This window comes from Mus caroli, unplaced genomic scaffold (assembly GCF_978045245.1).
Source record: "Mus caroli unplaced genomic scaffold, Mus_caroli_1 scaffold_10, whole genome shotgun sequence".
Classification (NCBI taxonomy): Eukaryota; Metazoa; Chordata; class Mammalia; order Rodentia; family Muridae; genus Mus; species Mus caroli.
In genome coordinates, this window is record NW_028227265.1 from 5,353,039 (window position 1) to 5,380,407 (window position 27,369).

General features: G+C 46.9%; 1 protein-coding gene across 1 annotated transcript in view; it reads left to right on the top strand.

The window, feature by feature from the left end:
- Positions 1 to 27,369, top strand: part of Nup133 (nucleoporin 133) — a 50,138-nt gene that overhangs the window by 14,717 nt on the left and 8,052 nt on the right. The window contains exons 9-22 of the mRNA XM_021170539.3: positions 1,665 to 1,812; positions 2,899 to 3,046; positions 4,558 to 4,715; positions 6,727 to 6,818; positions 11,431 to 11,594; positions 13,004 to 13,098; positions 15,239 to 15,463; positions 16,747 to 16,869; positions 17,928 to 18,027; positions 18,673 to 18,924; positions 19,487 to 19,620; positions 22,459 to 22,617; positions 24,335 to 24,470; positions 27,016 to 27,134. Coding sequence (XP_021026198.1) covers positions 1,665 to 1,812; positions 2,899 to 3,046; positions 4,558 to 4,715; positions 6,727 to 6,818; positions 11,431 to 11,594; positions 13,004 to 13,098; positions 15,239 to 15,463; positions 16,747 to 16,869; positions 17,928 to 18,027; positions 18,673 to 18,924; positions 19,487 to 19,620; positions 22,459 to 22,617; positions 24,335 to 24,470; positions 27,016 to 27,134 — 2,053 coding nt within the window. The remainder of the gene's footprint in view (positions 1 to 1,664; positions 1,813 to 2,898; positions 3,047 to 4,557; positions 4,716 to 6,726; positions 6,819 to 11,430; positions 11,595 to 13,003; positions 13,099 to 15,238; positions 15,464 to 16,746; positions 16,870 to 17,927; positions 18,028 to 18,672; positions 18,925 to 19,486; positions 19,621 to 22,458; positions 22,618 to 24,334; positions 24,471 to 27,015; positions 27,135 to 27,369) is intronic.

A 27,369-nucleotide genomic window follows, 5' to 3' on the forward strand; every position in this document is an offset into this window, starting at 1 on the left:
TGGCAGCTTTGTAGCACAAGTTAGTCTTGGCCTTGGGGTTCTCCTGACTCGGTCCCTAGAGCAGTGGAGCCCCAGGCATGTGCTCATTCCTGGCTGGGATTTCCCCATCTTAAGTTTATTAATGTACAGATTCTTTTTTAATTAATATAAATTTTTTTTTCGTATGCATTGCTGTTTTGCCTGCATGTATGTCTATGTGAGGGTATCAGATTTTCTGGAACCAGAGCCACAAACAGCCCTCAGGTGCCATGTAGGTACTAGGAATTGAACCGAGGTCCTCTGGAAGAGAAGCCAGTGCTCTCAGCTGCTAAACCATCTCTCCAGCCCCGGTGTGTAGATTTTTATATAACCTGTTTATCAACGTTTTACTGATCTGCAGAATTGCGATTGACTACCTACTGTTTTCACTGCTTAAAATAACTTCATGGATTTTGGGAGGTTTGGTTTGTGGGAGATTATTTTGTTTTGAGACATGGGCTCACTGTATAACTGGCCTGGAACTCAACAGAGATCTGCCTGTCTTTACTTCCCATGTGGGGTTTTTATAGAGGTTTTTGTTTTGTTTTAAGATGTATAGCTTCTCTGTCTATCTCTGTCTCTTTCTCCCACTCTGTGTGTGTATATGTCAATGCACACACACACACACACACACACACACACACGTATACCTGCAGAGCACAGAAAACATCACATTCCTTGGAGCTGGAGTTTCATGCTTGTGAGCCTCCTGATGTGGGTGCTGGGAACAGGCCTCTGAAGAGTAACACATGCTCTTAGCAGTTGAGCAGTCTCTCTAGCACTATGGGTTGTTTTGTTTTGTTTTTCCAATTAGGCTCATGGGTAAAGTCAGGGAGTCCTAGCCCTAGGACCACGTCTTAAGGACCCTGTTAGATGAGTAACCAGGTACTGCCTCAGTAGCGCTGGGTGAACAAGCATAGGTGCTGCTGCTTCATGGCCTCATCACCTGACCTTAGTAATGGACTGTGCTAATTCCAGACTAAGGCAGGCTGATTGTATAAGCCAGGTGCACATAGCATAGTCATCTCAACCACAGTCAGCGCTCGAGCAGCATCTGCATACGCTCAGCAGAGTTTAAACCTCACATAGGTGGCAGTGGGGACAAGAGATCACTTTCCTCCCTTTGTGCCCCTGACGGTTACTGATCCGTTCTTCAAAGCTCTGTCTTCTTCAGAATGCTGAATAGATGCTGTTAAGTGTGTAATACAGCTTGACACGGTTGATTTAAAATCAATTCAGAAATGTCTCCATTTCCATTGCTAGATAGCATTCAGGAGAAAGTATGTGTAGATATATCAGGATTTATCTGCTCAGCAGTTGAAGGCATTCAGTTGTTTTCAGGTTGGCTACTGTAATGAAGCCACGGTAAACATTTGCACTAAGGCAATTGTGAGAGTGGTTTTTTTTCTTCCCTTAAGTATTCAAATATCTAGGTTCAGGGTTCTAGTTTATATGGTGAGTGTGTATAATTTTGTAAGAATCTGACATTACTGTTTACAAAGAATCCTGCAGGGTGTAATGGCATCTGCCTTTGGACCTGTGTGAATCTCAGGACAGCCAGGGCTGTGTATAGTGAAACCCTGTCTCCAACAACAGCAGCAGCAGCAGACACAGAGACCTCCTTTCTCTTCCCACCCCTTTTCTAGCGATGGGCTCCTGATTTTGGCAGCAGCGTGGCACCTGGGAGACAGCCCCTGTCTTGTCTATTACTCTGTGATCACGGTGGAAGACAATGGTAACCAGATGTCAGACGCAGTCACCGTAGAAGTGACTCAGTATAATCCCCCTTTCCAGGTAAGTCCGTCACAGGGAGGCCACAGCTCACCAGAGTCCTGCATAGCCACTGGTGGCTTTAAGGCTCACTGGCAAGATTTGGAAATAGTTGTAGATATTATTGCGTTTTGTTTTTCCATCTCCCTCTCTGGCCCGGTGTGAAGTAAAGAAAGATGATATTGAAGGTAGCCCGCAGCCAGTCCTTGGACAATTTCACTGTAGCTCGGTATTGAGTGGAAAGGAAGTTGGATGACGAGCTGCATGGTGAAATACTTTTCACTTTTCATTTGTTGCAAACTTTCAGTTATAATGTTTTTGGTTAGTTGGTTGGCTTTTCAAGACAGGGTTTCTCTGTGTAGCCCTGGCTGATCTGGAACTCACACTGTAGACCAAGCTGGCCTCAAACTCAGAGATTCTCTTGTCTCTGCCTCCCAAGTGCCCAGATTAAAGGTGTTTAATCCTGCCACCACACTTGGCTTATCTTAACTTCATAGAAGAATTTTTAAATTTTGCTAATTGCAGCTCAGCAAATAATTTTTATAAGATAAGTATCTTAGTCCATTAGCCCTTGTAGTAACTATAAGACAGGATAGCTTAGGAGCTGCCGGAAGGCCCGCAGGTTGGATGTAGTAACTATAAGGCAGGGTAGCTTAGGAGCTGTCGGAAGGCCCGCAGGTTGGATGTAGTAACTATAAGGCAGGGTAGCTTAGGAGCTGTCGGAAGGCCCGCAGGTTGGATGGAGGTCCAGAGTAAAGGTCCCAGGAGCCATGGTCCCATTGTCATAGGCAGCACCTGCTTTTGGGTGCATTTACCTAAACTAAGGTAAGCAGGCTTGCCCAGCAGAGCCTTTCTCAGACTCCATGGTAGCACAGTTAGCAGTTCAGCATCTGAACTCCAGAGGAACACAAGCATCCAGGCAGTCGCAGGGATTATAAACCTCCCCGTCCTGTCTATGAACCATCTTATATAGTGTATGACTTTGACAGAATAATTGGTGAGTGAGAATTTTAACATTCTGTGGAATGGTGTCATATAGACATGGTTGTGAAAATCACAGATATTTTTGTCTGAATTCTTCCTAACTATAATCCTGAATTTACCTTTCAGTCTGAGGACCTGATCGCATGTCGGTTGATGGTGCCAAACTTCGCAAGCCAGATGACCTATCTGTACATGGAGAATGCAGTCTTTGTGTGCTCCACAGGCACTGGGAAGTTTTCTCTTCCTCAGGAAAAGATTGTCTTTGATACACAAGGTACTTTCAAAGACAAGATGAGTTTCTTTCTTCATTGAATTATATTTCCCCTTTGTCAGAATTCAGTCAGTCCTATGCACGTGTCACGTTCTGAACCCCCGTGCTCTGCTTTTATGTGCGTCTATTCACTCACCAGCGTCTTACAGGTTCAGTGAGTGAGTCTTCACCAAAGTAAAGGTCTATGTCGTGTCTGTGAGCGCTGTCGCTGTCCTCAGACTCACCAGAAGAGGCCGTCAGACCCCGTTACAGATGCTTGTGAGCCACCCTGTGGTTGTTGGGAATTGAACTCAGGACCTTCAGAAGAGCAGTCAGTGCTCTTTCTCGAAACAGGGTTTCTCTGGGTAGCCCTGGCCGTCCTAGAACCCACTCTGCAGACCAGACTGGCCTTGAACTCAGAAATCCGCCTGCCTCTGCCTCTGCCTCTCAAATGCTGGGATCAAAGGCGTGAGCCACCACCTCCTGGCCCAGTCAGTGCTCTTAACTGCTGAGCCATCCTTCCAATAAATAATTCTTAAATTCTAGCTCTTTGACCAATTCATTAGCCATCCTTGGTAGTTTCTCATCTTTTATTGTACATTTTGCTTCTGGTTTGCTACCTGCCAATTAGAAACGTTAATACTGTTTGCAGCAGCTGAGTTCACAGCCATGCTGAATACCTAAGCTGGGTAGAACTCCTGTTTTCTTTACATGCAAAATTAGTTTAAAAGATTTTTCTTTTCCTTAGAAGAGACCAAGGAGATAAGTACTGACACTGAGAGAAGTGAGTGCTCGTCTTGCTTTGTGAGAGGGACTTACTCTGCATTAACACTCTTCATAATACTTTGTCCAGCCCTGGCAAAAAGAATCCTGGGACAAGTAGATACTGACGGGTGGCACGGCCTCCCAACACTGCTACAGAGGACAGAGTCTGGGCAGGGCCACAGATAGAGCTGCGTGGTGGTCCCAGATTGTAGGCTGTTCCTAGGCACAGAGCAGCCTGCCAACTGCCTAGATTGGCCATTAGGCAAGGAGCAAGAGGGCGCCACAAGGCAGAGATGCTGCCATTTCGAGTTTGCAGAATAAAGAATTGGGAAGAATTGAGGAGGGGCTTTGCTCACTGTTCCCTTGCAAGGACAAGGTTTGGTTTGGTTGGTTGGTTGTTTTGTTTTTTTCAAGATTTTTTTATCTGTGCAGGAACGGGGGTGGGGGGGTGGGGTGTGGGGGGGTGGGGGAACCAGTGGAAGCCAGAAGAGGGTGTAGTCCCTGCAGCCGGGGTTCGGGATGTTGCAGCCTCTCAGTGAGGTCACTACGCACTGAACTCGTCTTCTGCAGAAGCGGCAAGTGCTGTGACTGAGCCATTGCTCCTGCCCAGCTTGTCTTGGTTTTAAAGTGGAAAGACCGTCTGCTTCATGGACTAGGAGCAGGATCTTTATTTGCTTGTCATAAGCAACAAAGGTCACAGGCCATCAGGACAGTTGAGGTGGTAGAGCTGAGGAATTAATCTGTGCCATCTTGGTGTGTTCTGTTCTCAGGGGATGGCATTTTGGGCGCTGGCTCCTGTGCAGGTGTTCCTATCCTTTTCTCTAGGAACAGTGGTCTGGTGTCTGTCACTCCAAGGGAAAATGTATCCCTGTTAGCAGAAGACCTGGAAGAGTCTTTGACCTCCTCAGTTGGTGGACGGGGCAGTGAGGTAAGGATCAAAGATCATTTAACATTTCCTTCATCAGCACCTTCACACCAGGCCGCGTGCAAGGTCTGGGAGATCACCTCCTGGTTATCTTGTGCCCAGTCTCTAGGTCTTCTTTCCCAGAGCAGCTGCTTGTAGGTCGCAGGCATTCCTTCCGCTCTTACCTCTGTATCTTTGGACAATTCATGCTTCCTTCTCTCCTTTACCTTTCCTAGGAGCAGGGTGCGGGGCGACTGCTGGTGTGGTTCCTGGGCCCAGGGGGCACTTGTGGCATCATGTACATTGTGTAGCCGTGGGATTCCGGAGCACTGGCAGTGTGAATGTCGCACATACCATCCAGCGGCTCCTTGGGGTTCTGGTTGGGGAGTTTCCTGTGGTCACTCAGGAAAGTGGCCAGGCTTAGCCTGCTGACTGTCCAGACCCTAAGGACCTGTCCCCACCTATGCCAGGCAGACCTGTATGCCACCTTACGTGGGTTCTGGGGAATCAAACTCAGGTAGCCAAACTTGCACAGCAAGTAAGTATCTGTATTCCGGCACTGAGAGGGCTCAGTGACACCAGAGGATGAATTCCTAGAGTCTTAATGAGATTAAAGATAAATAAAAAATCAACTTTGTTATCTTGGAACCTGAGATAACTTTTTCTGTAAGTTTGAGGGTTTTAAACAATAAAAAATATTTCAGCCACAAAAGGGCTAAAAATAATGTTTACGGATTTTTTTTTTCATCTAAGGATGAAATATAGAAATATTTTTAGACAAAAAATATTATTTTGACACTAATATAACCAACTGTGTTTCTTTCAACAAACTCCAAAGCTAATATAAATAAATAAATTAGTTGATGAATTAATTTTTAAAAAGCTGTCTACTCTTGTTTACTAATTCAACAATCACAGAAGTGGTAGAAAACTTAGTAATTCCATAGCAACTCATATTTGTGTAGTTTGTAGTATGTGAGAATCTGAGATTTAATAAGAAAATACTGCCTTATCTTGCAAAAAAAATCCAAAAAGTTTGCAAAAAATATTTTCATATTTGCTTAAAATGTTTCCTTTTCCACTGAAATACATGGCAAATTCACATATTTGATTTTGTTCATCGTAAGACACTGGCTTGTCTATAAGTCTCTGTGTCTTTCTGTGTGTGTAGCTCAGACTGGTATTGAACTGTCTTCTTGCCTCATTCTCCTCAAGGTAGGAATAACAGACATGTGCTCCTATGTCTAAACTGTGTGTAGAGTGTTTTCATAATTAAAAGTTGAAGTGAATGAAGCCAGTCATGGTGGTACAAGTCTTTAATCCCAGCACTTGGGAGGCAAAGGCAGGTGCTACTCTGTGAGTTAGAGGCCAGCATGGTCTACGTAGAGAGTTCCAGGTCCCGTCTCAAAAAAAGGGAGGGGGATGCTGGAGAAATGGCTAAGCAATTTAGAGCATTTGCTGCTCTTGAAGAGGACCTGGGTGTGATCCTAGCACCCTTATAGTGCTCAGAACCATTTGTAACTCCAGTCTCAGGAGACCTTGTTCTCTCTCCTGGCCTTTGAGGGCATCAGGTACAGAACACGTGTGTACATATATGCATGCAGTCAAACACTCATAAACATAAAATAAAAATAAGCATTTTAAACAACAACAACAACAAAATTGGAGTGGATTGGCAGTTTGTCCGGAAGGTGGTGTATTTTAGCTCCTGTTGCGATCGCGTGGCTGGCTGGCTGGCTGGCAGCGCTGCTCCATGGTCCTGAGTTCCTGTTGCACTGTTCCATTTCTTCCTAGTTCTCCTTAGTCCTGCTCAGCCGTGTCAGTCCCCATGTGCTAATGCCCATTGTGACAAGCATAGAGACAGTTGGGACAGTTCTGACCAATGGTGGGAAAGTCCTGAGTTACCTGCCTTTCCCGAAGGGCTTTGATTAGTCATCAGCAATCAGCTCTGGCTGTGTGATCTATCGCAGGATCACCCTTCAGGTAGGAATGATCCTGTACCTTCACCTCTAAGTGATAGCTTCTTTCTTTGCAGAGTATGGTTTTTGAGACCACCACAAAAAACGAAACTGTAGCCCATGAAGACAAGACAAAACTGCTCAAGGCTGCATTTCTACAGTACTGCAGGTATGGCACCTAAGATGTCTCTTTCTCTGTCTGTGTGTGTGTGTGTGTGTGTGTGTTCATAGAATCCAGAAAAGGGCATCAGATCTCTTGGAGCTGGAGTTACAGGCAATTGTGACTCACCTGATCAGGGTGACAGGAACCAAAACAGGTCCTCTGCAAGAGCCGCTCCTAACCACCCCAGCACACACCCACGCACCTCCCTGTTGCTTTATGGGTCTTGCTGTGTAACTCAGGCTGGTCCTCCTATCTTGCTCCTCTAATGCAAGATTTGTAGCCATGACCACTATGCTCATTTGGCTTAGCACATTTTAAATCACAGTGTGTTGTAAATGAATTATCCTTAATATAAGTATTAGCAGCTAATTTAGTCCCCAATAACAACACAGAGAAACCAAGATTTAAAACTGCACCTTAATAGCTGAGTGGTTAAATAATCTACTTTAACCTCCTCTGCTAATCTGGCTGCCTCTTAGCCCCATCCCAGTGTGCTTTGATATTATTATTGATCTTGCACCTTGGGCTTAGGTGTGTCTCCATGATCTTCCTTCAGACCCCCTACCTCATGGCTCCACCCCTCCATTCTCCTGGAGGATCTGAGCCTCCTCTCTCCTTCCTCTGCTTGGTCCACAGCCTGCCCTGTTCTCTGTTCTGCCCAGCCATTGCGTGATAAGCATTTATTGATAAGGTAGAGAACAAATGGTAAGAATTGTTCACACAAATTTGAGACCAGAGATTATTGGTATAAGGATTACAATGCCCTGTCCAGATTGAAACAGGATATGGGGGCAGAAAAAAAAAATCAGTATTTGATTAACACGAGGGTAAACTTCACACAATGTACAAAAGTATAAGCTACAGCTTACGGTTGTGTGGGACACAGTTTGCTGATGCTCGCTGTGCACTGGTGGGCACTGAGAGCTAATGGTGAGAGTGTGCCATTTCGAGGAAGTCTTTTCTGGGTGCTGAGGTTCTACACAATTATCTGAACCTGACAGCCAATGAGGCCCCGTGTAGGTCGGGAGCATCGGATCTTAACACGGCCTTCATGGGAAACAGTGGCCATTCAGATTGGCAGTCTTGAAGACAGTGGACAAGGTCTCCCCTATAAAGTATCAAAGAGGATAAATTGCAGACTGAGTTGTGTGGCTGTTACAGAAGCACCTCCTGTAGCTTAGGTTTAGCTACCACAGAGCCTAGTGTTCTTCAGGCTCACTCAGATTCTGCAGTTTGGCTGTTGGAGATCAGGTTGGGTGGCAGTTGGGCAAGTCCCAGCTGTGCTCTCGTGCCCAGATTCCGATGTGGCCGTTTCTGACCTGGACTTCTCACATTTGTAGGGCCTTGGCTGGCCGCTTTTTGCTTCCTGTAGAGTGTGATTACTGCCTTGACATTTGAGACAGGTAACCAGTTGGGGGCATCTGTTGACTCTCCCACTAGAAGCCTGGTACCATACTGGTCCTTCCCCCTGTTTGTTATAACCACATTATCTCCAAACATTGTCAAATAGTCCTGAGAGTCAAACATAACAGATAAAACTTTCAAGTGTTGTCTATTTTTTTAGCTTCATGTTATTTGGTTTTCATTTTTCTTTATTCAAAAAATTTTCTAAATACAAAGTTTTGTTTATGAGAGTTTGGCAAAGCATCTGTAATTATTGATTAGGTCTTGTACAAGTAGATCCCTATAGTCTGTTGGAAGCCTCAGGCTCCAGCCCCAGTTGTCGACAGCTGGAGATCATTTCAGCTCTTTGGTGCTGACCACACATGTCTTTAGCAGATGAGTCACCCGTGCATAGAGTCCCTAGAACTTGACCCCACTCTCACGGGCTGGCTGGGCATGTTTGTGGAGTGCAGGTTCCTGATATACTGGAGTATGCTTGGGGCACAGTAGCCTTAGAACTGTGCCGTCTAGGTTTTAGGGCATACGTGTACAGTGGAACCGTCATGGGCACTGGTTCACATTTCAGTTTCTTACCATTATATTATCTGCCTGTTACGTACTTTCCTTCATAGGCAGGATTGGGAAAATGCCTTGCCTGCCAAGTCTGTCTCTTGCCAGAGCAGTGAGGCTGTAGGTAGAATGGATGCTGGTCTGGCAGTTGGAGGAGAGGAGTGAAGAAGCAGTAGTTTGCCTTGCATGTCTTGGTTTGGAAAGATGCCTCTACTGCCACCTGCAGGATGGTGCAGTTCACTTACGAGACTCTAAGCTTGTCAGTCCAACACTGCCTTGTTTATGCTCTGCTGGTCTCCCTGTCCTGTCCACACGGGGGCACCACCAGATAGTGGAGTATGTATTTATGGCCTTGTATTGCATGGTTCAGTCTTACTAGAGAGATTTGGGTTATTTCGTCTTGCACAGATTTCTAGTGATGGCCTTGTAGACTGTACATGAAGGTGTAGCCAGGAACTGTAGCTTTTATTTTGGTTTCTTATGGCTACCAAAACAAATGACCAAGCCAGGCAGTGGTGGTGCACGCCTTTAATCCCAGCACTTGGGAGGCAGGGGCAGGCGGATTTCTGAGTTCGAGGACAGCCAGGGCTACATAGAGAAACCAAAAAAGACAAATGACCATAAAATCTGTGGCTTATGGGGCTCACATTACAGGGTCACAGGGTCACAGGGCTCTGGAGGGTCTGGGGAGTGCGTTCATGCTCTCATCCTCAGGGCCATGGCCCCTGACAAGCTTGTGAGCTTGTTGATGCTTCTTTTCTGTTTGCCTCCTTCTAGTTCTTTTCTTTTGAGGCAGCGACTTGTGTAGCCTAGGCTAGCCCAGAACTTAAGATCATTCTCCCTCAGCCTTGCACTCCTCGTGCTAGGGTGTCAGGCTTGTTCCCCTGCACTCAGCACATGACCTTACAGCAGCTGTAGGCTGGGTTTTGGGCCCTCCCCTCCCCTAAGATCATCCTTATCTTAATTCATCCTTCCCAAAGAGAGAGCACCGAGGCTCCAGGTAGACATGAGTGTGGGGTGTTGCTCACCTAATGCAGGCAGTTTGAGGTGTTTCCAGGGGAGGGTTACCAGGTACAGAAAGGGGCCTCAGCCTAAATAGTCTCAGGAAGTGTTTCTGGGTCCAACGCAGCTGTACCCTAGACCCATAGCTATACCCAACATAGCTATACCCAAGAGCTTTACTTGTGCATGGCTCAGGACCAAGAGTTTTAAGGAAGTGGACACTTCACAGTAAAAACACCATTCTTCCATTAGAGTTCTGAGTTACTACCAGATCCTCCTAACTTCCCGTATTTGACAGTTGGACTAGAGTGGCGCCTGCACACCCTCGGGACCCTGGGGTTGTGTGTGGCCGCACACCCCAGTCTGCAGGCTGTGCGTGTTCAGATCGCTTTCATGCCTTCTCAGTGTGGGCCGTTCTTACCTTCCTCTTGGCCTTACTGGTATCTGGGTATTTTCTCATAACTCTGCCCACGTTAGAAGAGTCCTCTTTTTAGGGGCTCACTGTCCTTCATGCTGTTGCTCTGGAACTTTCCCCCCAAACTCTCCAGGTGTACTGGCTGGTTTTGTGTCAACTTGACATAAGCTGGAGTCATCAGAGAGGAAGGAGTCTCAGTTGAGGAAATGCCTCCATGAGATCCAGCTGTAAGGCATTTTCTCAATTAGTGATCAGTGGGGCCAGCCCATTGTGGGTGGTGCCATCCCTTGGCTGGAAGTCCTGGGTTCTATAAAAGAGCAAGGTGAGCAAGCCAGTAAGTAACATCCCTCCATGCCCCTCCATCAGCTCCTGCCACCAAGGTCTTGCCCTGTTTTGAGTTCCTGTCATGGTTTCCTTCACTGAGAAACAGCAATGGGGAAGGAAGTATCCTTTCCTCCCAGCTTGCTTCTTGGTCACGGTGTTTTATTGCAGCACTAGAAACCCTTGCTCAGACACTAGGTGACCTGTTTTTCACATCTGATGCAGCGTCCTTGCTGACAACAGAGCATGCTCTGTGGATGGCGGATACCCTTGGCCTCTTCCTCCAGAGAGCTCTCCTTCCCTCTAAAGGGTTTATTTTCCTTCCTGGTGCTTGCTGGTGTGCTAGTTACTCTCCTCATTGTTGTGACCAAATACCTGACAGCTTAAAAGAAGGAAGGACTTTTGTTCTAGCTTAGAGCTGACAGTGGTCATCCCTCATGGGGAAAGACCAAAGGGAGTGGTCCTGGGGAGTGGTCATCACAGGGGATGGTCGTGGGGAGTGCGTTCCATTGCACTTCACTTTTTTATTCAGCCGATGACTGAGTCTTCCCACCTCAATTTCGAAAACTCCAGAGATTTGTCTTGAAGGTGACTCCAGAGCCTGTGGAGGTGACAGTTCTGTCTGACCCTCTGTGTCCAAGCACTTACCTGCAAATATACCATTGCGTGGTTAGTGGTCTGACTGATGCCATTGTGACTTTCTAAAGCCTAGGGCTGATCTCTTGGTCCCAGCATTGGCTAGTGCTCAGCCTGACAGAGGCTTCAGTGTATTGATGAGTGTACAGCTGCACAGAAACCTTATTCTTGTGCTATTCACAGACCTTTGGACTGAAGCATGTACATGTGAGTTTAGCCTTAGTTTGTGTGTGTGAGGGGAGCTTGGGAAAGTTTTGCCTTCGTGATGCATTCTCGTTCCGTTCACGGCAGGAAAGATTTGGGCCGCGCTCAGATGATGGCTGATGAGCTGTTTTCCTCTCACACGGATTTGGATTCGGACTCTGAGCTAGACAAGGCTGTGACTCAGATCAGTGTGGACCTGATAGATGACTACCCAGCCTCAGACCCACGCTGGGCAGAGTCTGTCCCCCAGGGTAAGTCGACTTGATTCATTATGATGGAGGAATTAAAACGGAGCACAGAGCTGAAAGGAGTGTTGGTTTCCGCACTCAGTGATCACTCCCCATACTTTTAGTGTCTCCAGCAGGTAAAGGTAGCCTTCCCTCCGGCACATTGTGACAAGGGCCCCAAACACATGGCCTGTGTGTCAGAGTAGAACGAGTCCTGATTCTTAGCATTTTAATCTAAAACAGCTTGGTGGTTGTGTTAGTAAGGTTCTCTAGAGGAGCAGAGACAGTAATGAGTAAGTAATGGAGTTTATTAGAGTTTAGAGCGCCCTGCAAGCTGTGGTCCTGCTCGTCCACATGGCAGGCCGGCTACCGTCAGAAAGTTCAACACTTAGCAGTTGTTCAGTCCGCAAGGCTGGATGTCTCAGCTGCTCTTCAGTGTACATCAGAATCTCATAGAACCCGGCTTTTGTGCCAGTGAAAGAGCCGACCTTCCAGTGAGAGCAAGACCAAGCTGGCAGAGAGCAAAAGCATGTCTTTATTATGATGGAGGAATTAAAACGGAGCTGAGGGGAGTGTTGGTTTTCATTACTTGGCTGCCATGACAGGGTATGGCCCAGATTTAGAATGGGTCTTCTGACCTCAAATGGTCCAGATTTAAGATGGATCTTCCTACCAATCTCAAATGATCCAGTTAAATAAAAATACCTCACAGGTGTGCCCAGGGGCTTGAGTTTCTAGTTAATTCACGTGTACTGGAGTTGACAGCCTTCACAGAGGAGTTGGTAAGCATTTGGTTCTCACTTACTCCAAAGTAAATAGTTTCGGCGCACTCTAAGCATTGGCTGGTAGGATCTCCCAGGTGTTGGAGAAATTCTTGGTATTCAGGAGTGAACACCTCACCTCCCCCACTGTCCCAAGTGACAACCCACTCAGGCTGCTCTGCATTCCTAGTTACCAGAAAGTGTGTCAGATGCAAATCGCTCTCCACACCAACGTCTGCTTCAGAGATGTCTGCTGAGCCTTGCAAGGGATTTAGGAAGTTTCCTTGCTGCTTTCTTGGAGCCAAGCCGTACAGTGACTAACCCAGGGCACATTTTTTGTTTTGAATAAGTACAGTGTCAAGAGTACTAGGTTTTTCTCTGAATTTAAAAGCTCTTTTGACACAGGGTCTCACTTTGTAGTCTAAGATGTCCCAGAACTCACTATAGCCTGGTCTAGCCTTGTTATCTCCTGCTTCCACTTTACCAAGAGGTCAGGTTACTGATGTGAGCCACCGTGAATTATGTATCCAGTTGTGCAGCTCTTTGAGTGACATATGGAACTCTTGTTAAGGATTGGTGCTCTGCTCCTTTTAGATCCTCCTAGCTTGTTTGTTTCTGTCTGCTACTGTTCTGAAAGTGGTTTGGGTCTACATTTTGCTGTGTGTTCTGCAGAGGCCCCTGGGCTGAGCAACACCTCACTGATCATTCTGCACCAGCTGGAGGACAAGATGAAAGCTCACTGCCTCTTGGTGGACTTCCTTCACCAAGTAAGCCTCAGCACTGGGTTACGGGCTGGGCTGTCACTCTAGCCCTCTTTCTGGGTATCCTTGAGGGCCTTGGCACACATGGATGTCAGAAGACAGCCCTCGGGTATTTCTTTCTCTCTGGTGATCAGATGGTCCCTTTACCCACTGAGCTAGCTCACCGCCCGAGACCAGGAATTTGTAAAAATCAGAATCTCATACAAACGTTTTTGATGCTTTTATGTAAAAACATGGGATTTTGTACACTGATTCTGTATTGTCAGGAGGACCTTGACTGTGTGCTGAGAGCTGATGACAAGTGTGGACACACCTGCTCATCAGAAGCCACAGGCAGCCAGGGTTTGGGCACACAGTGACTTGGAGGACTTAATGGAGGTTCAGCTGCCAACAGCTCTAGTTGTGTGTGCAGACCCAACACTGCTGTCTCTTGTGTTTGCATTCTCTTCTGTGGCTTGTAGGGGTTTTTTGTTTTGTTTTTAAAAAATAAGATCTTGCTGTGTAAACCTAGCTGTCCCAAAATTCACTATATTGATCAGGCTGGCCTAGAGATCCACCTACCTCTGCCTCCCAAGTGATAGGTTAAAGGAGTGAGCCATCATGCCCAGCTCATCTCCATAGCTTTGTCTCTGAGCAGGAAGCATTTGCTGTCACAACCAGGACACATGTACAACCCAGCTCAGTATTTCTGTATTTGAGGCCTCTCTCTGCTTGTGAATGGGATGGGAAGTGATCTGGCACTGTGGCTGTGGTCCCTGGTGTGTGCTGGGATGATCTTAGCACACGGCTGCCGCTTTACTCTGTGCTCCCCGAGCACTCCCCGTGGCCGGCTCTCACAGAGGAGCTGCGCTTTTAACTTCCCTAAAGACTGGGAAAAGGAGTCAGACCATGTAACGGTAACTTTGATTTTAAGAATCATCAGCCAGTCGTGGTAGAAGACGCCTTTAATTTTCCTACTCGGGGACAAAGGCAGGCAGATCTTTGAGTTCAAAGCCAACCTGGTCTACACAGTGAGTTCTGTCTCAAAATAAAAAATAAAAAAAGAAGAAAAAGAAAAAGCCATGAAACAAGCAAGTAGAATGGAGACGATGGCAGCTGCGAAATGCCCCAGCTGCCAAAGTTGTCTGTCATGTGAGAAGTCAAGGCACAGCCTCACGAGTGGCATGAGCCCTGTGTTCTGTCATGTGAGAAGTCAAGGCACAGCCTCACGAGTGGCATGAGCCCTGTGTTTTGTCATGTGAGAAGTCAAGGCACAGCCTCACGAGTGGCATGAGCCCTGTGTTTTAGGGGGCTTACAGTTTGCTTGAGAGGGGTTATTTTGTTTGTTTTGGAGGTTAGGGTTTCATGTAGCCTGGAATGTGTAACCAGTGCCAGCTTTGAACTCCTGATCTGACATTTACTGCCTGAGCCATCTTGCTGCACCCCCACATGCCCCCTTTGTGTTTTTAAGAAGTTGCCTGCCGGGGTGTACAGAGACAGGTGAGGGAAGGAGAAATGAGGTCACTTGCTAATGAAGAAATGGTACTTAAGTGTGGAAAGCAGCCCATCATTGCTACATGAGTTCTGGCTGCTTTCTAGTTCTTGTTACTGTAATATTTGATAAATAAACTAGGTCCTGGCAACCAACCAGAAACAGGCACCCATACAGGAGACGCTGCCTGCCCTTCATCCAAAGTCGTGGCTCTGGAAATCATTCCATAAGATGGTTGTTCCAAGTTTCCATATCCCAACACTCTGTAATCCAAGATAGTAATCCAGGTATAAACCAGAAAAGCCCGAAAATGGGCATGGTGGCACACGCCTTTAATCCCAGCACTCGGGAGGCAGAGGTAGGTGGATTTCTGAGTTCAAGGCCAGCCTGGTCTACAAAGTGAGTTCCAGCACAGCCAGGGCTACACAGAGAAACCCTGTCTCGAAAAACCAAAAAAAAAAAAAAAAAAAAAGAAAAGCCACGTGATCCTCATGCTGTTTAACTAGTGGTTTGAGATGTGTGGCAGCCATGGATAGAATCAGTATCCTGCATGGAGCACTGGGAGCAATGTCACCCAGAGGTGGCCTATAGGGGGGAAGCTCCTGGGAGAATGTGGTCACATTCTCTATGAGTGTCTTCTGAGAACAAGTGCTTGTTTTACTTTGTTTTTGTGAGGTCGGCTTGTTTAGACGTCTGAGCTCCTATCCAATCAGAGGGACACCCATGACCACCCGACTGCTGCTCTGTGAACATGCAGAAAAGCTGTCAGCTGCCATCACACTAAAAAATCACCACTCTCGACTGCCAGACCTGGTGAACTCAGCTATCCTGCTCGCCCTGAACAAGAGGGAGTGTGAGGTTCCCGCCAGCCTGACTCCTGCCGATGTCTTCTTTCGAGAGGTCAGCTGCGCCCTAGTTCTCGTCTTCCTGTGTCCTTGTGTCGTCTTCCTGTGTCTTCTCTGAGCTGTGCCATGTGTGGACCTCCCTGGTGGGGCAGGGTGTTAAAAGACCTCATTGACATGTCCGCCCGGGCTCCCTGCCTATGGATGCTGTTAGTTGTGTCCTCTTCACTGCGTGCCTTCCAGAAGGGGGGACAGTTGACTGAGAAGGGGGCTCCCTCATGACTAGCACAGGAAGCTGTCCTTGCTCAGTAGGCTCTTGGGCCTCTAGCTTGCTCTGGGGTAAAGAGTTGAGGCACTGTGCATATAGCAGGTAGGAGCAGCTACTCTCCAGCCTGCTGGCAGCTTCCCTTCATTAAAGACCAGCCTCTCTTTATTTAAAAACAAAAAAACAACAACAAACAAAACTTTTTCACACATTTGTGTGTGTGTGTGTTTACACATGTGTGGGTTTGTATGCCACATATGGCCCATGTGGAGGTCAGAGAACAACTTTGAGGGGTTCTCTCCTTCTATCATATGGTTCCCAGGAGTCAAACTTGTCAAACAGCATGGCAGCAGACAACTTGACCTGTTAGTTGTCTCACTGGCCCAAGACCAAGCATCTTTGCAGCTGACTACAGCCCAGTGACCTTCCCTTCCCCTCACCCTCCTTTCTGGAGTGGTACTTTATCCTGTCTGCTTGCACATAACAGTGGCATATTCTTAAAGGGTACTAATAATGTTAAGAGGTGGTTGCTCAGCTCAGCTCAGCACAGAGGAACATGTTTGATTTGGCAGCCTTTGTAGACAAAAGGCAGGAGCCTGCTTGGAGCCGAGCCCCACCTTGGCATTGACTCAGTTTGGGAAGAGCCCGGGACCACTCAGGCTTCATAAAGTAGCACCAACCACTCTGACAGCTGAGTGGCACAGGAGAGGGCTGGGTCTGCACCACTGGAGACTGGTGAGAGCATGGAGCCTTCATTGGCTTTTGTTAGACATTCATCCTTGATGTCTGCTGGGAATTGTGTTAGATCCCCCACCCCAAATACCTCCCCCAAATCTAAAAGTCCTGTATATAAAATGACTGAGAGCTACCCCGTCCTCTAGTGTGCTGTAAGTCATCTCTAGGTTCCACTTAGTAGCTAAAGTGATAGTGACTGTAGTAAGTAAGACTGACTTTCTTGGCTTTACATATACTTTCATCACTACATTAATAACTTCTGTCGAATGATGGAAAGATACAGTGTACCAAGTAGGACCTATTATCCCTTAGAGCCTAATGCTGTGACTGTCTGCCCTCAGGTGTCCCAGGTGGACACTATCTGTGAGTGCCTCCTGGAGCATGAGGAACAAGTCCTGCGTGAAGTTGCGTTGGTCTCTCAGGAGTGGGCAGAGGTGGCGATCGACGTCAATACTGTCCTCAAGGTATTGTACATGACAGCAGTGTCAACAAACCGCAATCCAGAATTGGGACAAGAAATTGGTTTTCTTAACCTTGCTCTGTGTTGCCTGAGTTAGTGAGATTACAGCTGTTTGTTAAATTCAAAAAAGCTACAACAGCCTATATTTTAATGATCTAACACATTTTTTTTTAATGTTTCCTTTGTGCACACCGGTGGGTTTCTATAATTTTGACGTTGTGTTTGGTAAAGTTGTTTTTGGTTTTGGTTTTGGTTTTTTTTGTTTTTTTCTAGACAGGGTTTCTCTGTGTAGCCCTGGCTGTCCTGGAACTCACTCTGTAGACCAGGCTGGCCTTGAACTCAGAAATCCACCTGCCTCTGCCTCCCACGTGATGGGATCAAAGGCGTGCGCCACCACGCCCAGCTTGGTAAAGTATTCTTTAAGGAAGCCTTTTTCTCTAACATCATTGCAGAGGTATTGTTAATGGAGTCCATTCCTTTCTCTGGCCTTGAACTCCTAGTCCAGCCTCTGCCTTCCAGTTAACTGGGACATGGATGTGGATGCGCACTACCTCTACCTACCTTCTGCGTTTTCATTGTTCAAAGTTTGTTACTTAGATTATTACCTAAGGGGTATCATTCTGTTTTTCCTATTCAACTTTATAGTGCTTTTTTTTTTTTTAAGATTTATTTACTTGTTATGACTGTGAGTACACTGCCACTCTCTTCAGACACACCAGAAGAGGGCATCACATCCCATTGTAGATGGTTGAGTCACCATGTGATTGCTGGCAGTTAAACTCAGGAAGAGCAGTCCGTGCTCTTAAACACTTAAGTGGTCTCTCTAGCCCTATAGTGCCATTTTTTTTCTGCTTTGGTTACTTAATTTTTCCAAAATGAAGCTAAATTGTGGAGTAAAACAAATTTTTGAAAGCTGAAAGAGCCACAAGTGTCGAATGTTTTTTTACTTGTAGGCTGGTGTTGAGGTCTCCCTTAGGCACAGTGTACGACAGAAAGAGATTAACTGGATTGTACTAACGGTTTATTGCTTCCCAGGTGTGATGATGTATTTCATTTTCCCAGGACATGCTACAGGCTGCCACTCACTACCGCCTAAACAAAAGCTCTATGTACAGTCAGGAAGAGGCACTAGGGAAGGAGCCAGAGTATGTGCCATGGACAGGTACCGTAGTCTGCCGTGCTAGTGCTGGGTCAGTCCTTAGGGCAGGCTTGTGAGTGAGATGAAGGACAGGTTAACGGTCATCTCTAGACTCAAAGGGTCTCTCGGGTGGGTGCGTTGGTTGGTTACTTTGTTTTGGTTTTGAGACAGGGTTTCTCTGTGTAGCCCCGGCTATCCTGAAACTCACTCTGTAGACCAGACTGGCATCAATCTCAGAGATTCCCCACCTCTCCCTCCCGAGTGCTGGGATTGAATGTGTGGCCACCACTGGTCAGTTCGGCTGTAATTGTTGATTCCCTCCTGTGTCTGTATCTGAGTGGACTTATGATGCACCTGCCAGGGTTTAGCAGCGAGACCTCTCCACAGAAGCAGGGGGTGGTGGTGGAGGACTAGGTGCTACTTCATGCTCACATCACAGAGGGGGTGGGATAGCTTTGAAGGAACTGAGAAGGAAGCAGGATCTCATGTGCCTGGGTTAAGAAAATCTTCACTGAGAAGGAGATGGGGTTCACAGGGCAGAGCAGGTATCACCTGAACACGGCTGTGTTTTCCTAGAGCAGTGAAGAAACCTGATTTTCAGGTGGTTGGTCTTTTCCCTTATCACCCACCATGGAACCCTTTCTTAGGACGTTACTTTGAACTTTACAGCCACAAGTGGTCCATCCGGTATCCGCACAGCAGTCATGCGCCAGCACGGGATCATCCTGAAGATGGTATACCCTCAGGCTGACAGCAAACTTCGGAACATTGTCATGGAGCAGCTTGTGGCACTAATTGACTGCTTCCTGGACAGCTACGTGTCCCAGCTGAAGTCAATAGAGAAATCCAGCGACCAAGAACGATACAGCAGTCTGGAAGTGGAGTACCTGCAGAAAAGATCCGAGCTGCTCTCGCCCCTTCGTGAGTGTCTGCCAGTCGGAAGTGGCTGTAGGCGGCACGCACAACGGGTGGAGCTGGAGAGGTGCAGTTAGTCTGCCTGTGCCCAAGACAAAACCAGGCACATGTAGAGAAACACCACAGGAGGTTCCCTTGATTGAGAAAAGAGATCAGTCGATGAAGCTGTGCAGATCCCCTCAGCCATGGAGTTCAGCGTGCTGGACTGCTGTGTGGCATTTTTTAGCACTTGAGAGGCTGGCTCAGAAAAAAGAACTCGGGCTTTCACATGAACTGGTTTTAGAACAGAGCCTGAGGGTTGTTGGTGAAGGGCACAGGTGCACGGTGTGGGCACAGGTGCACGGTGTGGGCCCAGGTGCACGGTGTGGGCACACGTGCACGGTGCAGCTGTTGAGCAGATAGCAATTTCCTTTTATAGTCAGATCAGGAAGGTTTGTTCTGCTAGGGAGTGGTGGGGGTCTCCTCTGGGGAGCCAGTAATGGATTCAGGGCTGCGTTTGCCTCTTAGGAAAGTTTAGGTGGATCATTAATGGGCACAGCTTATGTTACATCATCTCTTTCTCCTGAAGTCACACTAGGTCAGTACCCATGGGCAGCTTCTCTGGCAGAGAAGTATTGTGACTTTGATATCCTGGTTCAGATGTGTGAACAGACAGACAACCAAGCCCGACTCCAGCGCTACATGACCCAGTTTGCTGACCAGGTAACCACACTGGTGTGTAATGGGAGTAGGGGTGGAGTTAGCATACCACACTGTCTAAGGCTTTCCTTGTCCAGAAAGCTGCTGTGGCTTTGAGTTGAGGAGTGAGAGGGAACATGACAGATTTTCACATGACATTGTCTCGGGCAAACTCATCCTTATGTAAATAGATTGTGAGTTACCTTTCTATTGCTGTGATGCAACATCACCAAGGCAACTTAGAGAAGAGTTTGAGTTTCCATTTGCAGAGGCTTACAGTCTGCACGGTGGAGCAATGCATAGCCATAGAAAGGGGAGGCTCCCATCTTAACCTCCAGCAGAGAGGGCAAACCAGAAATGGGTGAGTTTTTATATTCTCAAGCCATCCTGTGTTGTGAAAAACATTTTTAAAAATCCTTCCTGCCTTAGACCACAAGTTGCCTAGCTATTGTGCTGCCTAAGGCATAGTTAAAAATGAAGAGCTAAAGCCGGGCAGTGGTGACGCACCCCTTTAACCCCAGCACTTGGGAGGCAGAGGAAGGAGAATTTCTGAGTTCAAGGCCAGCTGGTCTACAGAGTGAGTTCCAGGACAGCCAGGGCTACACAGAGAAACCCTGTTTGGGGGTCGGGGTGGGGGCTGGGAAGGGAGAGCTACCATGGGCTAGGGGCCAAGAGAGTGTATCCCAGGGGGCTGCCTCATTAGAGACCAGCCCAGACGGAACATAGAAATTAGTACATCACAACTTGGAGTGCTCTCTAGGAAAGTAGATTCCATCAGCATGGAGGGTAGGCAGTAGCCCAGCTATTGTGCTGCCTAAGGCATATTTAAAATGTAAAGGCTGCCTGCATCCTTCACCCAGGAATATAAATAGTCTAAGGCAGGAAGGAACCCCATGCCAGGATGTTTTAAAATACTCTTTACAATCCCCAGTGACATACTTTTTTCACCAAGCCACACCTCCTAGACCTACTCAAACAGTGCCACTGGCTGAGTGAGGTTCCAAGGTCCAAATCTGTAGGGGACACCTCATCAGACCACCACATAAACACTGGGAGGTTTACTGGCCTTTGGGAAATGCTGTCATTTCGAGGGGGTTGCTTTTGGGTTGTTTTTTTTTTTTTTTGGTTTTTTTTTGGGGGGGGGGTTGGTTTTTTTTTTTTTTTTTTTTTTTTTGGTTTTTTTTTTGAGGCAGGGTTTCTCTGTGTAGCCCTGGCTGTCCTGGACCAAGGCTGGCCTCGAACTCAGAAATCCGCCTGCCTCTGCCTCCCAAGTGCTAGGATTAAAGGCGTGTGCCACCACGCCCAGCTTGCTTTTGTTTTTTAACACATGGTCTGTGTCTCCTAAGTGCTAGAGTTACAGGCACCAGGCTTGGCTAACTTTTGAATCTATTCTCTCCTTAGAGCGCAACCAGACCTCTAAAGTGCACAGAGACTTAGAGCATCCTCACAGGCGGGGAGCTCAGACAGACTCCTACTGTCAGCACTTTTGATGCCAGCTTTCTGTTTTTAGACAAAGTTTAGATGCCTGATGCTGCCAGGGTGATTTGGTTGTCCCTTATATAGCTACTTTGTCCCATGAGTTAAGATTATAAAAGCATTTCCCCTCTACTATTAAAGGGATTTTGTATAAAATTCAGAACACCACTACAGAACCTTTGGTTATAAGTAGCTGTCAATGGCTTGAGGAAGAAGACAGGTTTTGTTTTCCAAATAAGGTCTCCTGTCTGGCCTTGACCTCCTTTTGTAGACTAAGCCTTGAACTCAACCGAAATCCACCTGTCCTTCCCTTTGTGAAGTGCTGGGATTAAAACCACATGCCCAGCTGAAAACAGGTGGTTGTTTGTTTGTTTGTTTGTTTCTCTCTGTAACTCTGGAGATCCATCCAATTCTGCCTCCTGGGTGCTGGGATTAAAGGCGTGCACCACCACCACACACCTGGCTGAAAACAGGTTTTAATGTAACTGAGTTCCAGTGCTGCCTTTTGGCGGCGTGCTGTGTGCTCATAAGGAGTTGGTGTCAATCCTGCAGTCATCAGCACTGAGGCCGCTGCTTTGCGTTTCTCTTTGGTTGTTTTCTTTGATGTCTGTGAGAGTTGTGCCTGCCCATGTGTATATGTGCAGCATGTGCATTCCCGATGCCTGTGAAGGTCAGAAGAAGCCACAGATCCCAGGAACTGTAGCTGCTGCTAGCTGTGAGCCATCGTGTAGGTTCTGGGATCTAAACCAGGTCCTCTGGGAGAGCAGCAAGTACTCTTCACTGCTGAGTCACCTCTCCAGCCCTCACACCAGTGCTTCTCAGTAGGTTTGCCAAGAGATGGCTGGATTCAGGCGTAGGAGTGCACTGTCCATAACCGTATGGAGCATATGTTTGGTTTTGCTTTGCTTTTTAATTAAATGCATATGGATGTTCTGCCTGCATGTATGTCTAGACACCACATGCATGCCTGGAAGAAGCCAGAAGAGGGTGTTGGATCACCAGGAACTGGTTTAAATATAGTTGTGAGCCATCATGTAGGCCCTGGAAATTGAACTTGGGTCCTGTGTAAGGGCAGCCAGTGGTTTAAATGCTGAGCTGTCTCTGCAGCCCCAACACTTGTATTTTGTCAATACAGGAATTACTTGCTAAAAGATTCTGTTTGGGGAACTGCAAGGTGGCTTAGCATCTGCTGACCTGAGTCAGATTCTAGAGCCTCCGTGGTGGAAAGAGAGGAAAGAGTCACTCCCAAGGTGTCCCCTGCCTTCCATGCATGCCATGGCACATGCGGGCACACTCACACACACAAGCAGATGGAGACACTGAGTAGTTTATATTTTTAAAGCTGTTTTACTAACTACTGATATATTCTTGGTCTATTCTTTGTAGAATTTTTCAGATTTTCTCTTTCGTTGGTACCTGGAAAAAGGAAAGCGGGGCAAATTGCTATCTCAGCCCATTTCTCAGCATGGACAGTTGGCAAATTTTTTGCAAGCCCATGAGCATCTCAGCTGGTTACATGAAATTAATAGTCAGGAGTTAGAGAAGGTAAGATGGTTTGCTTACGAGAAGCAGCTGGTTAATTAATCTGTTTTAACAATTCAAGTATTGCTTATAGCCATACAGCTGATAAACAGTCAGTGTGTAGACTTTTCTCACTGGGACAAGATCTCTATTGTGCAGCCCTAGCTGATCTAGAACTGTTGTAGACCACACTGGCCTCCTCAAAGTCACAGAGGCCTGATTAATCTACCTTGTGAGTACCGGGATTAAAAGCATCTGCCACCACACCTGATTTAAAATTCTATTACATCGTTTTTGTATGTGTGCATATGCAAGAGCGCTGTCAGGGGAGGGGGTCAGAAAGCAACTTCAAGTTAGTTCTTTTCACTGTCGGTTCTAGGGATTAAACTCAGGTCTGTCTTGGTGCCAAGTCTGTTATCTAATGAGCCATCTGAAATATAAGTTCTTATGGTATAGATATGTTAATTAGTCTTCTTTATCTTTTCATATTGTATGTATATGTTTAAACTTCATCTTGCATTCCATGAATATATATATAGTTAAGATACATCAATTTACAATAGACTTTTTAAATTTATTTTAAAAACATGCTGTTAATGGGTTGTCAGCACATATATTTCTGTCTTCTTTTGCTTTCTGTTGCAGTGATAAACACTGTGACCAAGAACAACGCAGGGAAGGAAAGGTTTATTTGGCACACATCCTAATCACAGTGATCTTTGAAGGAGGCTGGGACAGGAGCTCAGGCAGAAGCAGAGGCAGGAGCCGTGGAGGAGCTGCTCGCTTGCTTGTCTTCAGTCTCACACTCAGTTACCTTGTTATATAGCCCGGCCTGTGTGCCTGGGATGACACCACCCGCTGAGGGCCTCCTACGGCAGCCCACAAGCCAGTGAGATTGTGTCTTCCCAGTTATGCCTAGGTTTGTGTCCAGTTGACAGAAATGCACCAGCATGCCTCCTGTTCTCTCTCATCATTGGAGAGAGATATTTTATTATATAAAATCATTAGTTTTTTCTTGCTAAAGACTTCTAATAAAAATTCAAATCATGGGGTCTGTGGAGATGACTCAGTCAGTAAAGTGCTTGCTGTACAAACAGAAGGGTCTTAGTTATCCTGAGAACCCACAGTGCACACACATGATTTCAGTACTGAAAAGGCAGAGATAGGTAGATCCCGAGCTCACTGGGCAGCCAGCCTGTGTCCATGGTGAGAGATCCTGTCTCATAAAAGAAGCTGGGGGCAGGAGAGATAACTCAGAGGTTGAGAGCACTGACTGCTCTTCCAGAGGTCCTGAGTTCAATTCCCAGCAACCACACGGTGGCTCACAACCATCTGTAATGAGATCTGGTGCCCACTTCTGGCATGCAGGCATACATGCAGGCACAACTCTGTGTACATAATAGATAAATCTTTAAAAAAAAAAAGAAGAAGAAGAAGAAGCTGGAGAGTGACCAATAAAGACACCAAACACGTCTGACCTGTATGCACACAAACAAGAACACATACACAAAACTCACATTAGGAGGGAAATGGTGCATATTAAAGTGTGCTGGTGCCAGGGTGCCGAGTGAGCACACAGTTGGGATGGAGCGCCTGTTTTCTAAGTCTCCCTTCTCGTGCTTGCCCTGTCAGCTTGAGATCTCTCGGGGTGTTGCTAGTGCTTTGACATTGATCCCAGCTCGGTTTGTTGCTCACCAACATGTCTTCCTTTCAGACAGCTTCCTTGTTTTGTTTTTCGTAGGCTCATACAACACTGCTAGGTTTGGCAAATATGGAAACTCGTTACTTTGCAAAGAAAAAAACCCTTCTTGGCTTGAGTAAACTGGCAGCTTTAGCTTCAGACATTTCAGAGGACAGGCTGCAAGAGAAGATTGAAGGTAAGGGGTCCGAATGAAAAGGCACGTGAGTCAGTTGCACTGTGTCTGCCTGCAGTCGCTCCATTTCAGTAGGATGCTGCGGCCTGTCTTACTGACTGCCCTTACTTTACCGTTCAATCATGAACTTGGAGTCATTAACCCATCATTCTGCTGAGTAGGTGGAAACAAGAACATCCTGGGGCTTGCTGGCCCCGTTAGTGCCAGTCTGGCCACATTAGTGAGCTCTGGTAAATAAGGTGGAGGTCAATTGAAGAAGGCATCCATGTCAGCCTCTGGCTTCTTTCTACACATGCAAAAGCTAAGCCGTGGAGTTGACGGTTGAGGAGAAGATAATTCAGCTAAGACAGGCCCATGTTTCACAGTTTTGAAGTGCTGTGACATGGTCACGTCGTCAGCTCACATGTCCTTTAGCCAGTGCTTAGCTTAGCCTGCCCCTGCATCTCTTCACGGGGAGCAGGACACGGTGCACAGGCCGGCCTGCACCCTTCAGCTGTTAGTACTGGGAAGACAGAAGGGTCCTCCCCTCAGCCAGACCACTGTGGGGAGGATTTGGGGGAGACCTAGGAAATTTAAACTTTTTTTTCCTTGAAATAGGGTCTCACTATGAAGCCCAGGCTAGTATTGAACTTACGTCTTCCCATTTCAGCCCCCCTGAATGCTGTGAATGGACATATTTAATATTAGATGATGTTGTGATAGGCTTGTTAATTTCTGAAGGCTGGGCAATGCTGTTTGTGATTAGATGGCCTTTTCCCCCCGTGTTTTGTTTTTTGTTTGGTTTTTTTCTTTAAGATTTGTTGCCGGGCGTGGTGGCGCACGCCTTTAATCCCAGCACTCGGGAGGCAGAGGCAGGCGGATTTCTGAGTTCGAGGCCAGCCTGGTCTACAAAGTGAGTGCCAGGACAGCCAGGGCTACACAGAGAAACCCTGTCTCGAAAAACCAAAAAAAAAAAAAAAAGATTTGTTTATTTTATGTATACGAATATACTGTCACTCTCTTCAGACACACCAGAAGAGGGCATCAGATCCCAGTACAGATGAGATGGTTGTGAGCCACCATGTGGTTGTTGGGAAATGAACTCAGGACCTCTGGAAGTGCAGCCAGTGCTCTTAACCGCTAAGCCATCTCTCCAACCTTGGTGTTTGTTTGTTTGTTTGTTTGTTTGTTTGTTTTGAGACAAGGTTTTTCTGTGTAGGTCTGGCTATCCTGGAACTCACTGTAGACCAGGCTGGCCTTGAACTCGGAGATCTTCCTGCCTCTGCTTCCCTAGTTCTGGAATTAAACTATGTCCTTATTCTTAGGAATACCTCCTGAAGTACTTAGAATTTAAATGTCATGAAGCCTGCAGCCTCCCTGTGATAGAAAAGGGGGAGGGGTAGAGATGGAGGAGGAAAGCCAGGCCTGGTGGCTGTGCCTGCCTGTGACCCCTGCACCTTCGAGGCTAAAGCCAAAGAACGGAAGTTTTAAGGCCAATCCTGGCTACATAGGAAACTGAAGGCCAGCCTGGGCTATGTGAGGTCCTGTCTCAGAAAAAAAAAAGTTGTTTATGAAAACTCGTAAGTGGATACTCACAGTCAGCTATTGGATGGAACACAGGGCCCCCAATGGAGGAGCTAGAGAAAGTACCCAAGGAGCTAAAGGGATCTGCAACCCTATAGGTGGAACAACATTATGAACTAACCAGTACCCCGGAGCTCTTGACTCTAGCTGCATATGTATCGAAAGATGGCCTAGTCGGCCATCACTGGAAAGAGAGGCCCATTGGACTTGCAAACTTTATATGCCCCAGTACAGGGAAATGCCAGGGGAATGGGAATGGGTGGGTAGGGAAGTGGGGGCAGGGTATGGGGGACTTTTGGGACAGCATTGGAAATGTAATTGAGGAAAATACGTAATTAAAAAAAAAAAAAGAAAAAGAAAACTCGTGTAATCCCACTAGGAGGTAGAACCTGGCAGATCTCAGTCTCAATCTATGAGTAATTTCTGTGGAAAAGTTTGAATTGTGGGGAAGGGGTGGGGTGGATTGGAGGTTTCCACCTGCTGAAGGAACTACTGTGATTTTGGGTTGGTTCTGCTGGCTGGAAGTCAGTGGAACATTGCTGCTATGGGTGGGCATGCTATGCTCTAGCCTGTCGGTTGTGACCACTGTGGTGGGCGTAGAGCAGTGCGGAGGACAGGGCTAGGACCCATCCACTGAGTGTTCTTACCTGTTAATGCAAGGGCGTGTGGCTTTCTGATATGACATGGTTTCTGGATAACACTGCCGTACTCTTTCACTGAGCTGCCCTCAAGAGGGACCTGTAGAAGGGGCACTCACTCACCTCCTGAAGTAGCTTGCTTTCTTGGCAGATACTTTCTGCTGCTGTGGTCTTGGATCAAACAGTAAATCTGTTGTCAGCAATGAAGAATAAGCAGTTAGAGGCATAACTTCTGGAGACTAGGGTAGCAGTGACTTGCCTTTAGAGCTGTCTAGAGCTGGTTGGCTTTATTTTGCATTTCAATGAAGATGGCAGAAGTGAAATCTCTTTGTGTCCTTGATCACCAGCCATGGCTGAGCAGGAGCGCTTCCTGCTACACCAGGAGACCCTGCCTGAGCAGCTGCTGACCGAGAGACAACTGAGTCTTAGTGCAATGCCTGTGTTGACCGCACCACAGCTCATCAGTGTAAGTGTCATAGATGTCACAGCCGTGTCCTGTGTCCTCACCCAGAACAGCCTGCCTTTGCTAGGTCATACTCCGGAGCTCCCAGTGTCTTCCCTTCTCTCACCCGCCAGAGACATTTCCCCTAGAAATACTTTGTTGTCTCTCGTTAGCAGAGCTGAGCTGGAGAAGCTCAGAAGCACAGACTGCAGTACTGCACTGTTTCCTGGCAACAGTGATCCAGGCAAGGCCAGAGCAT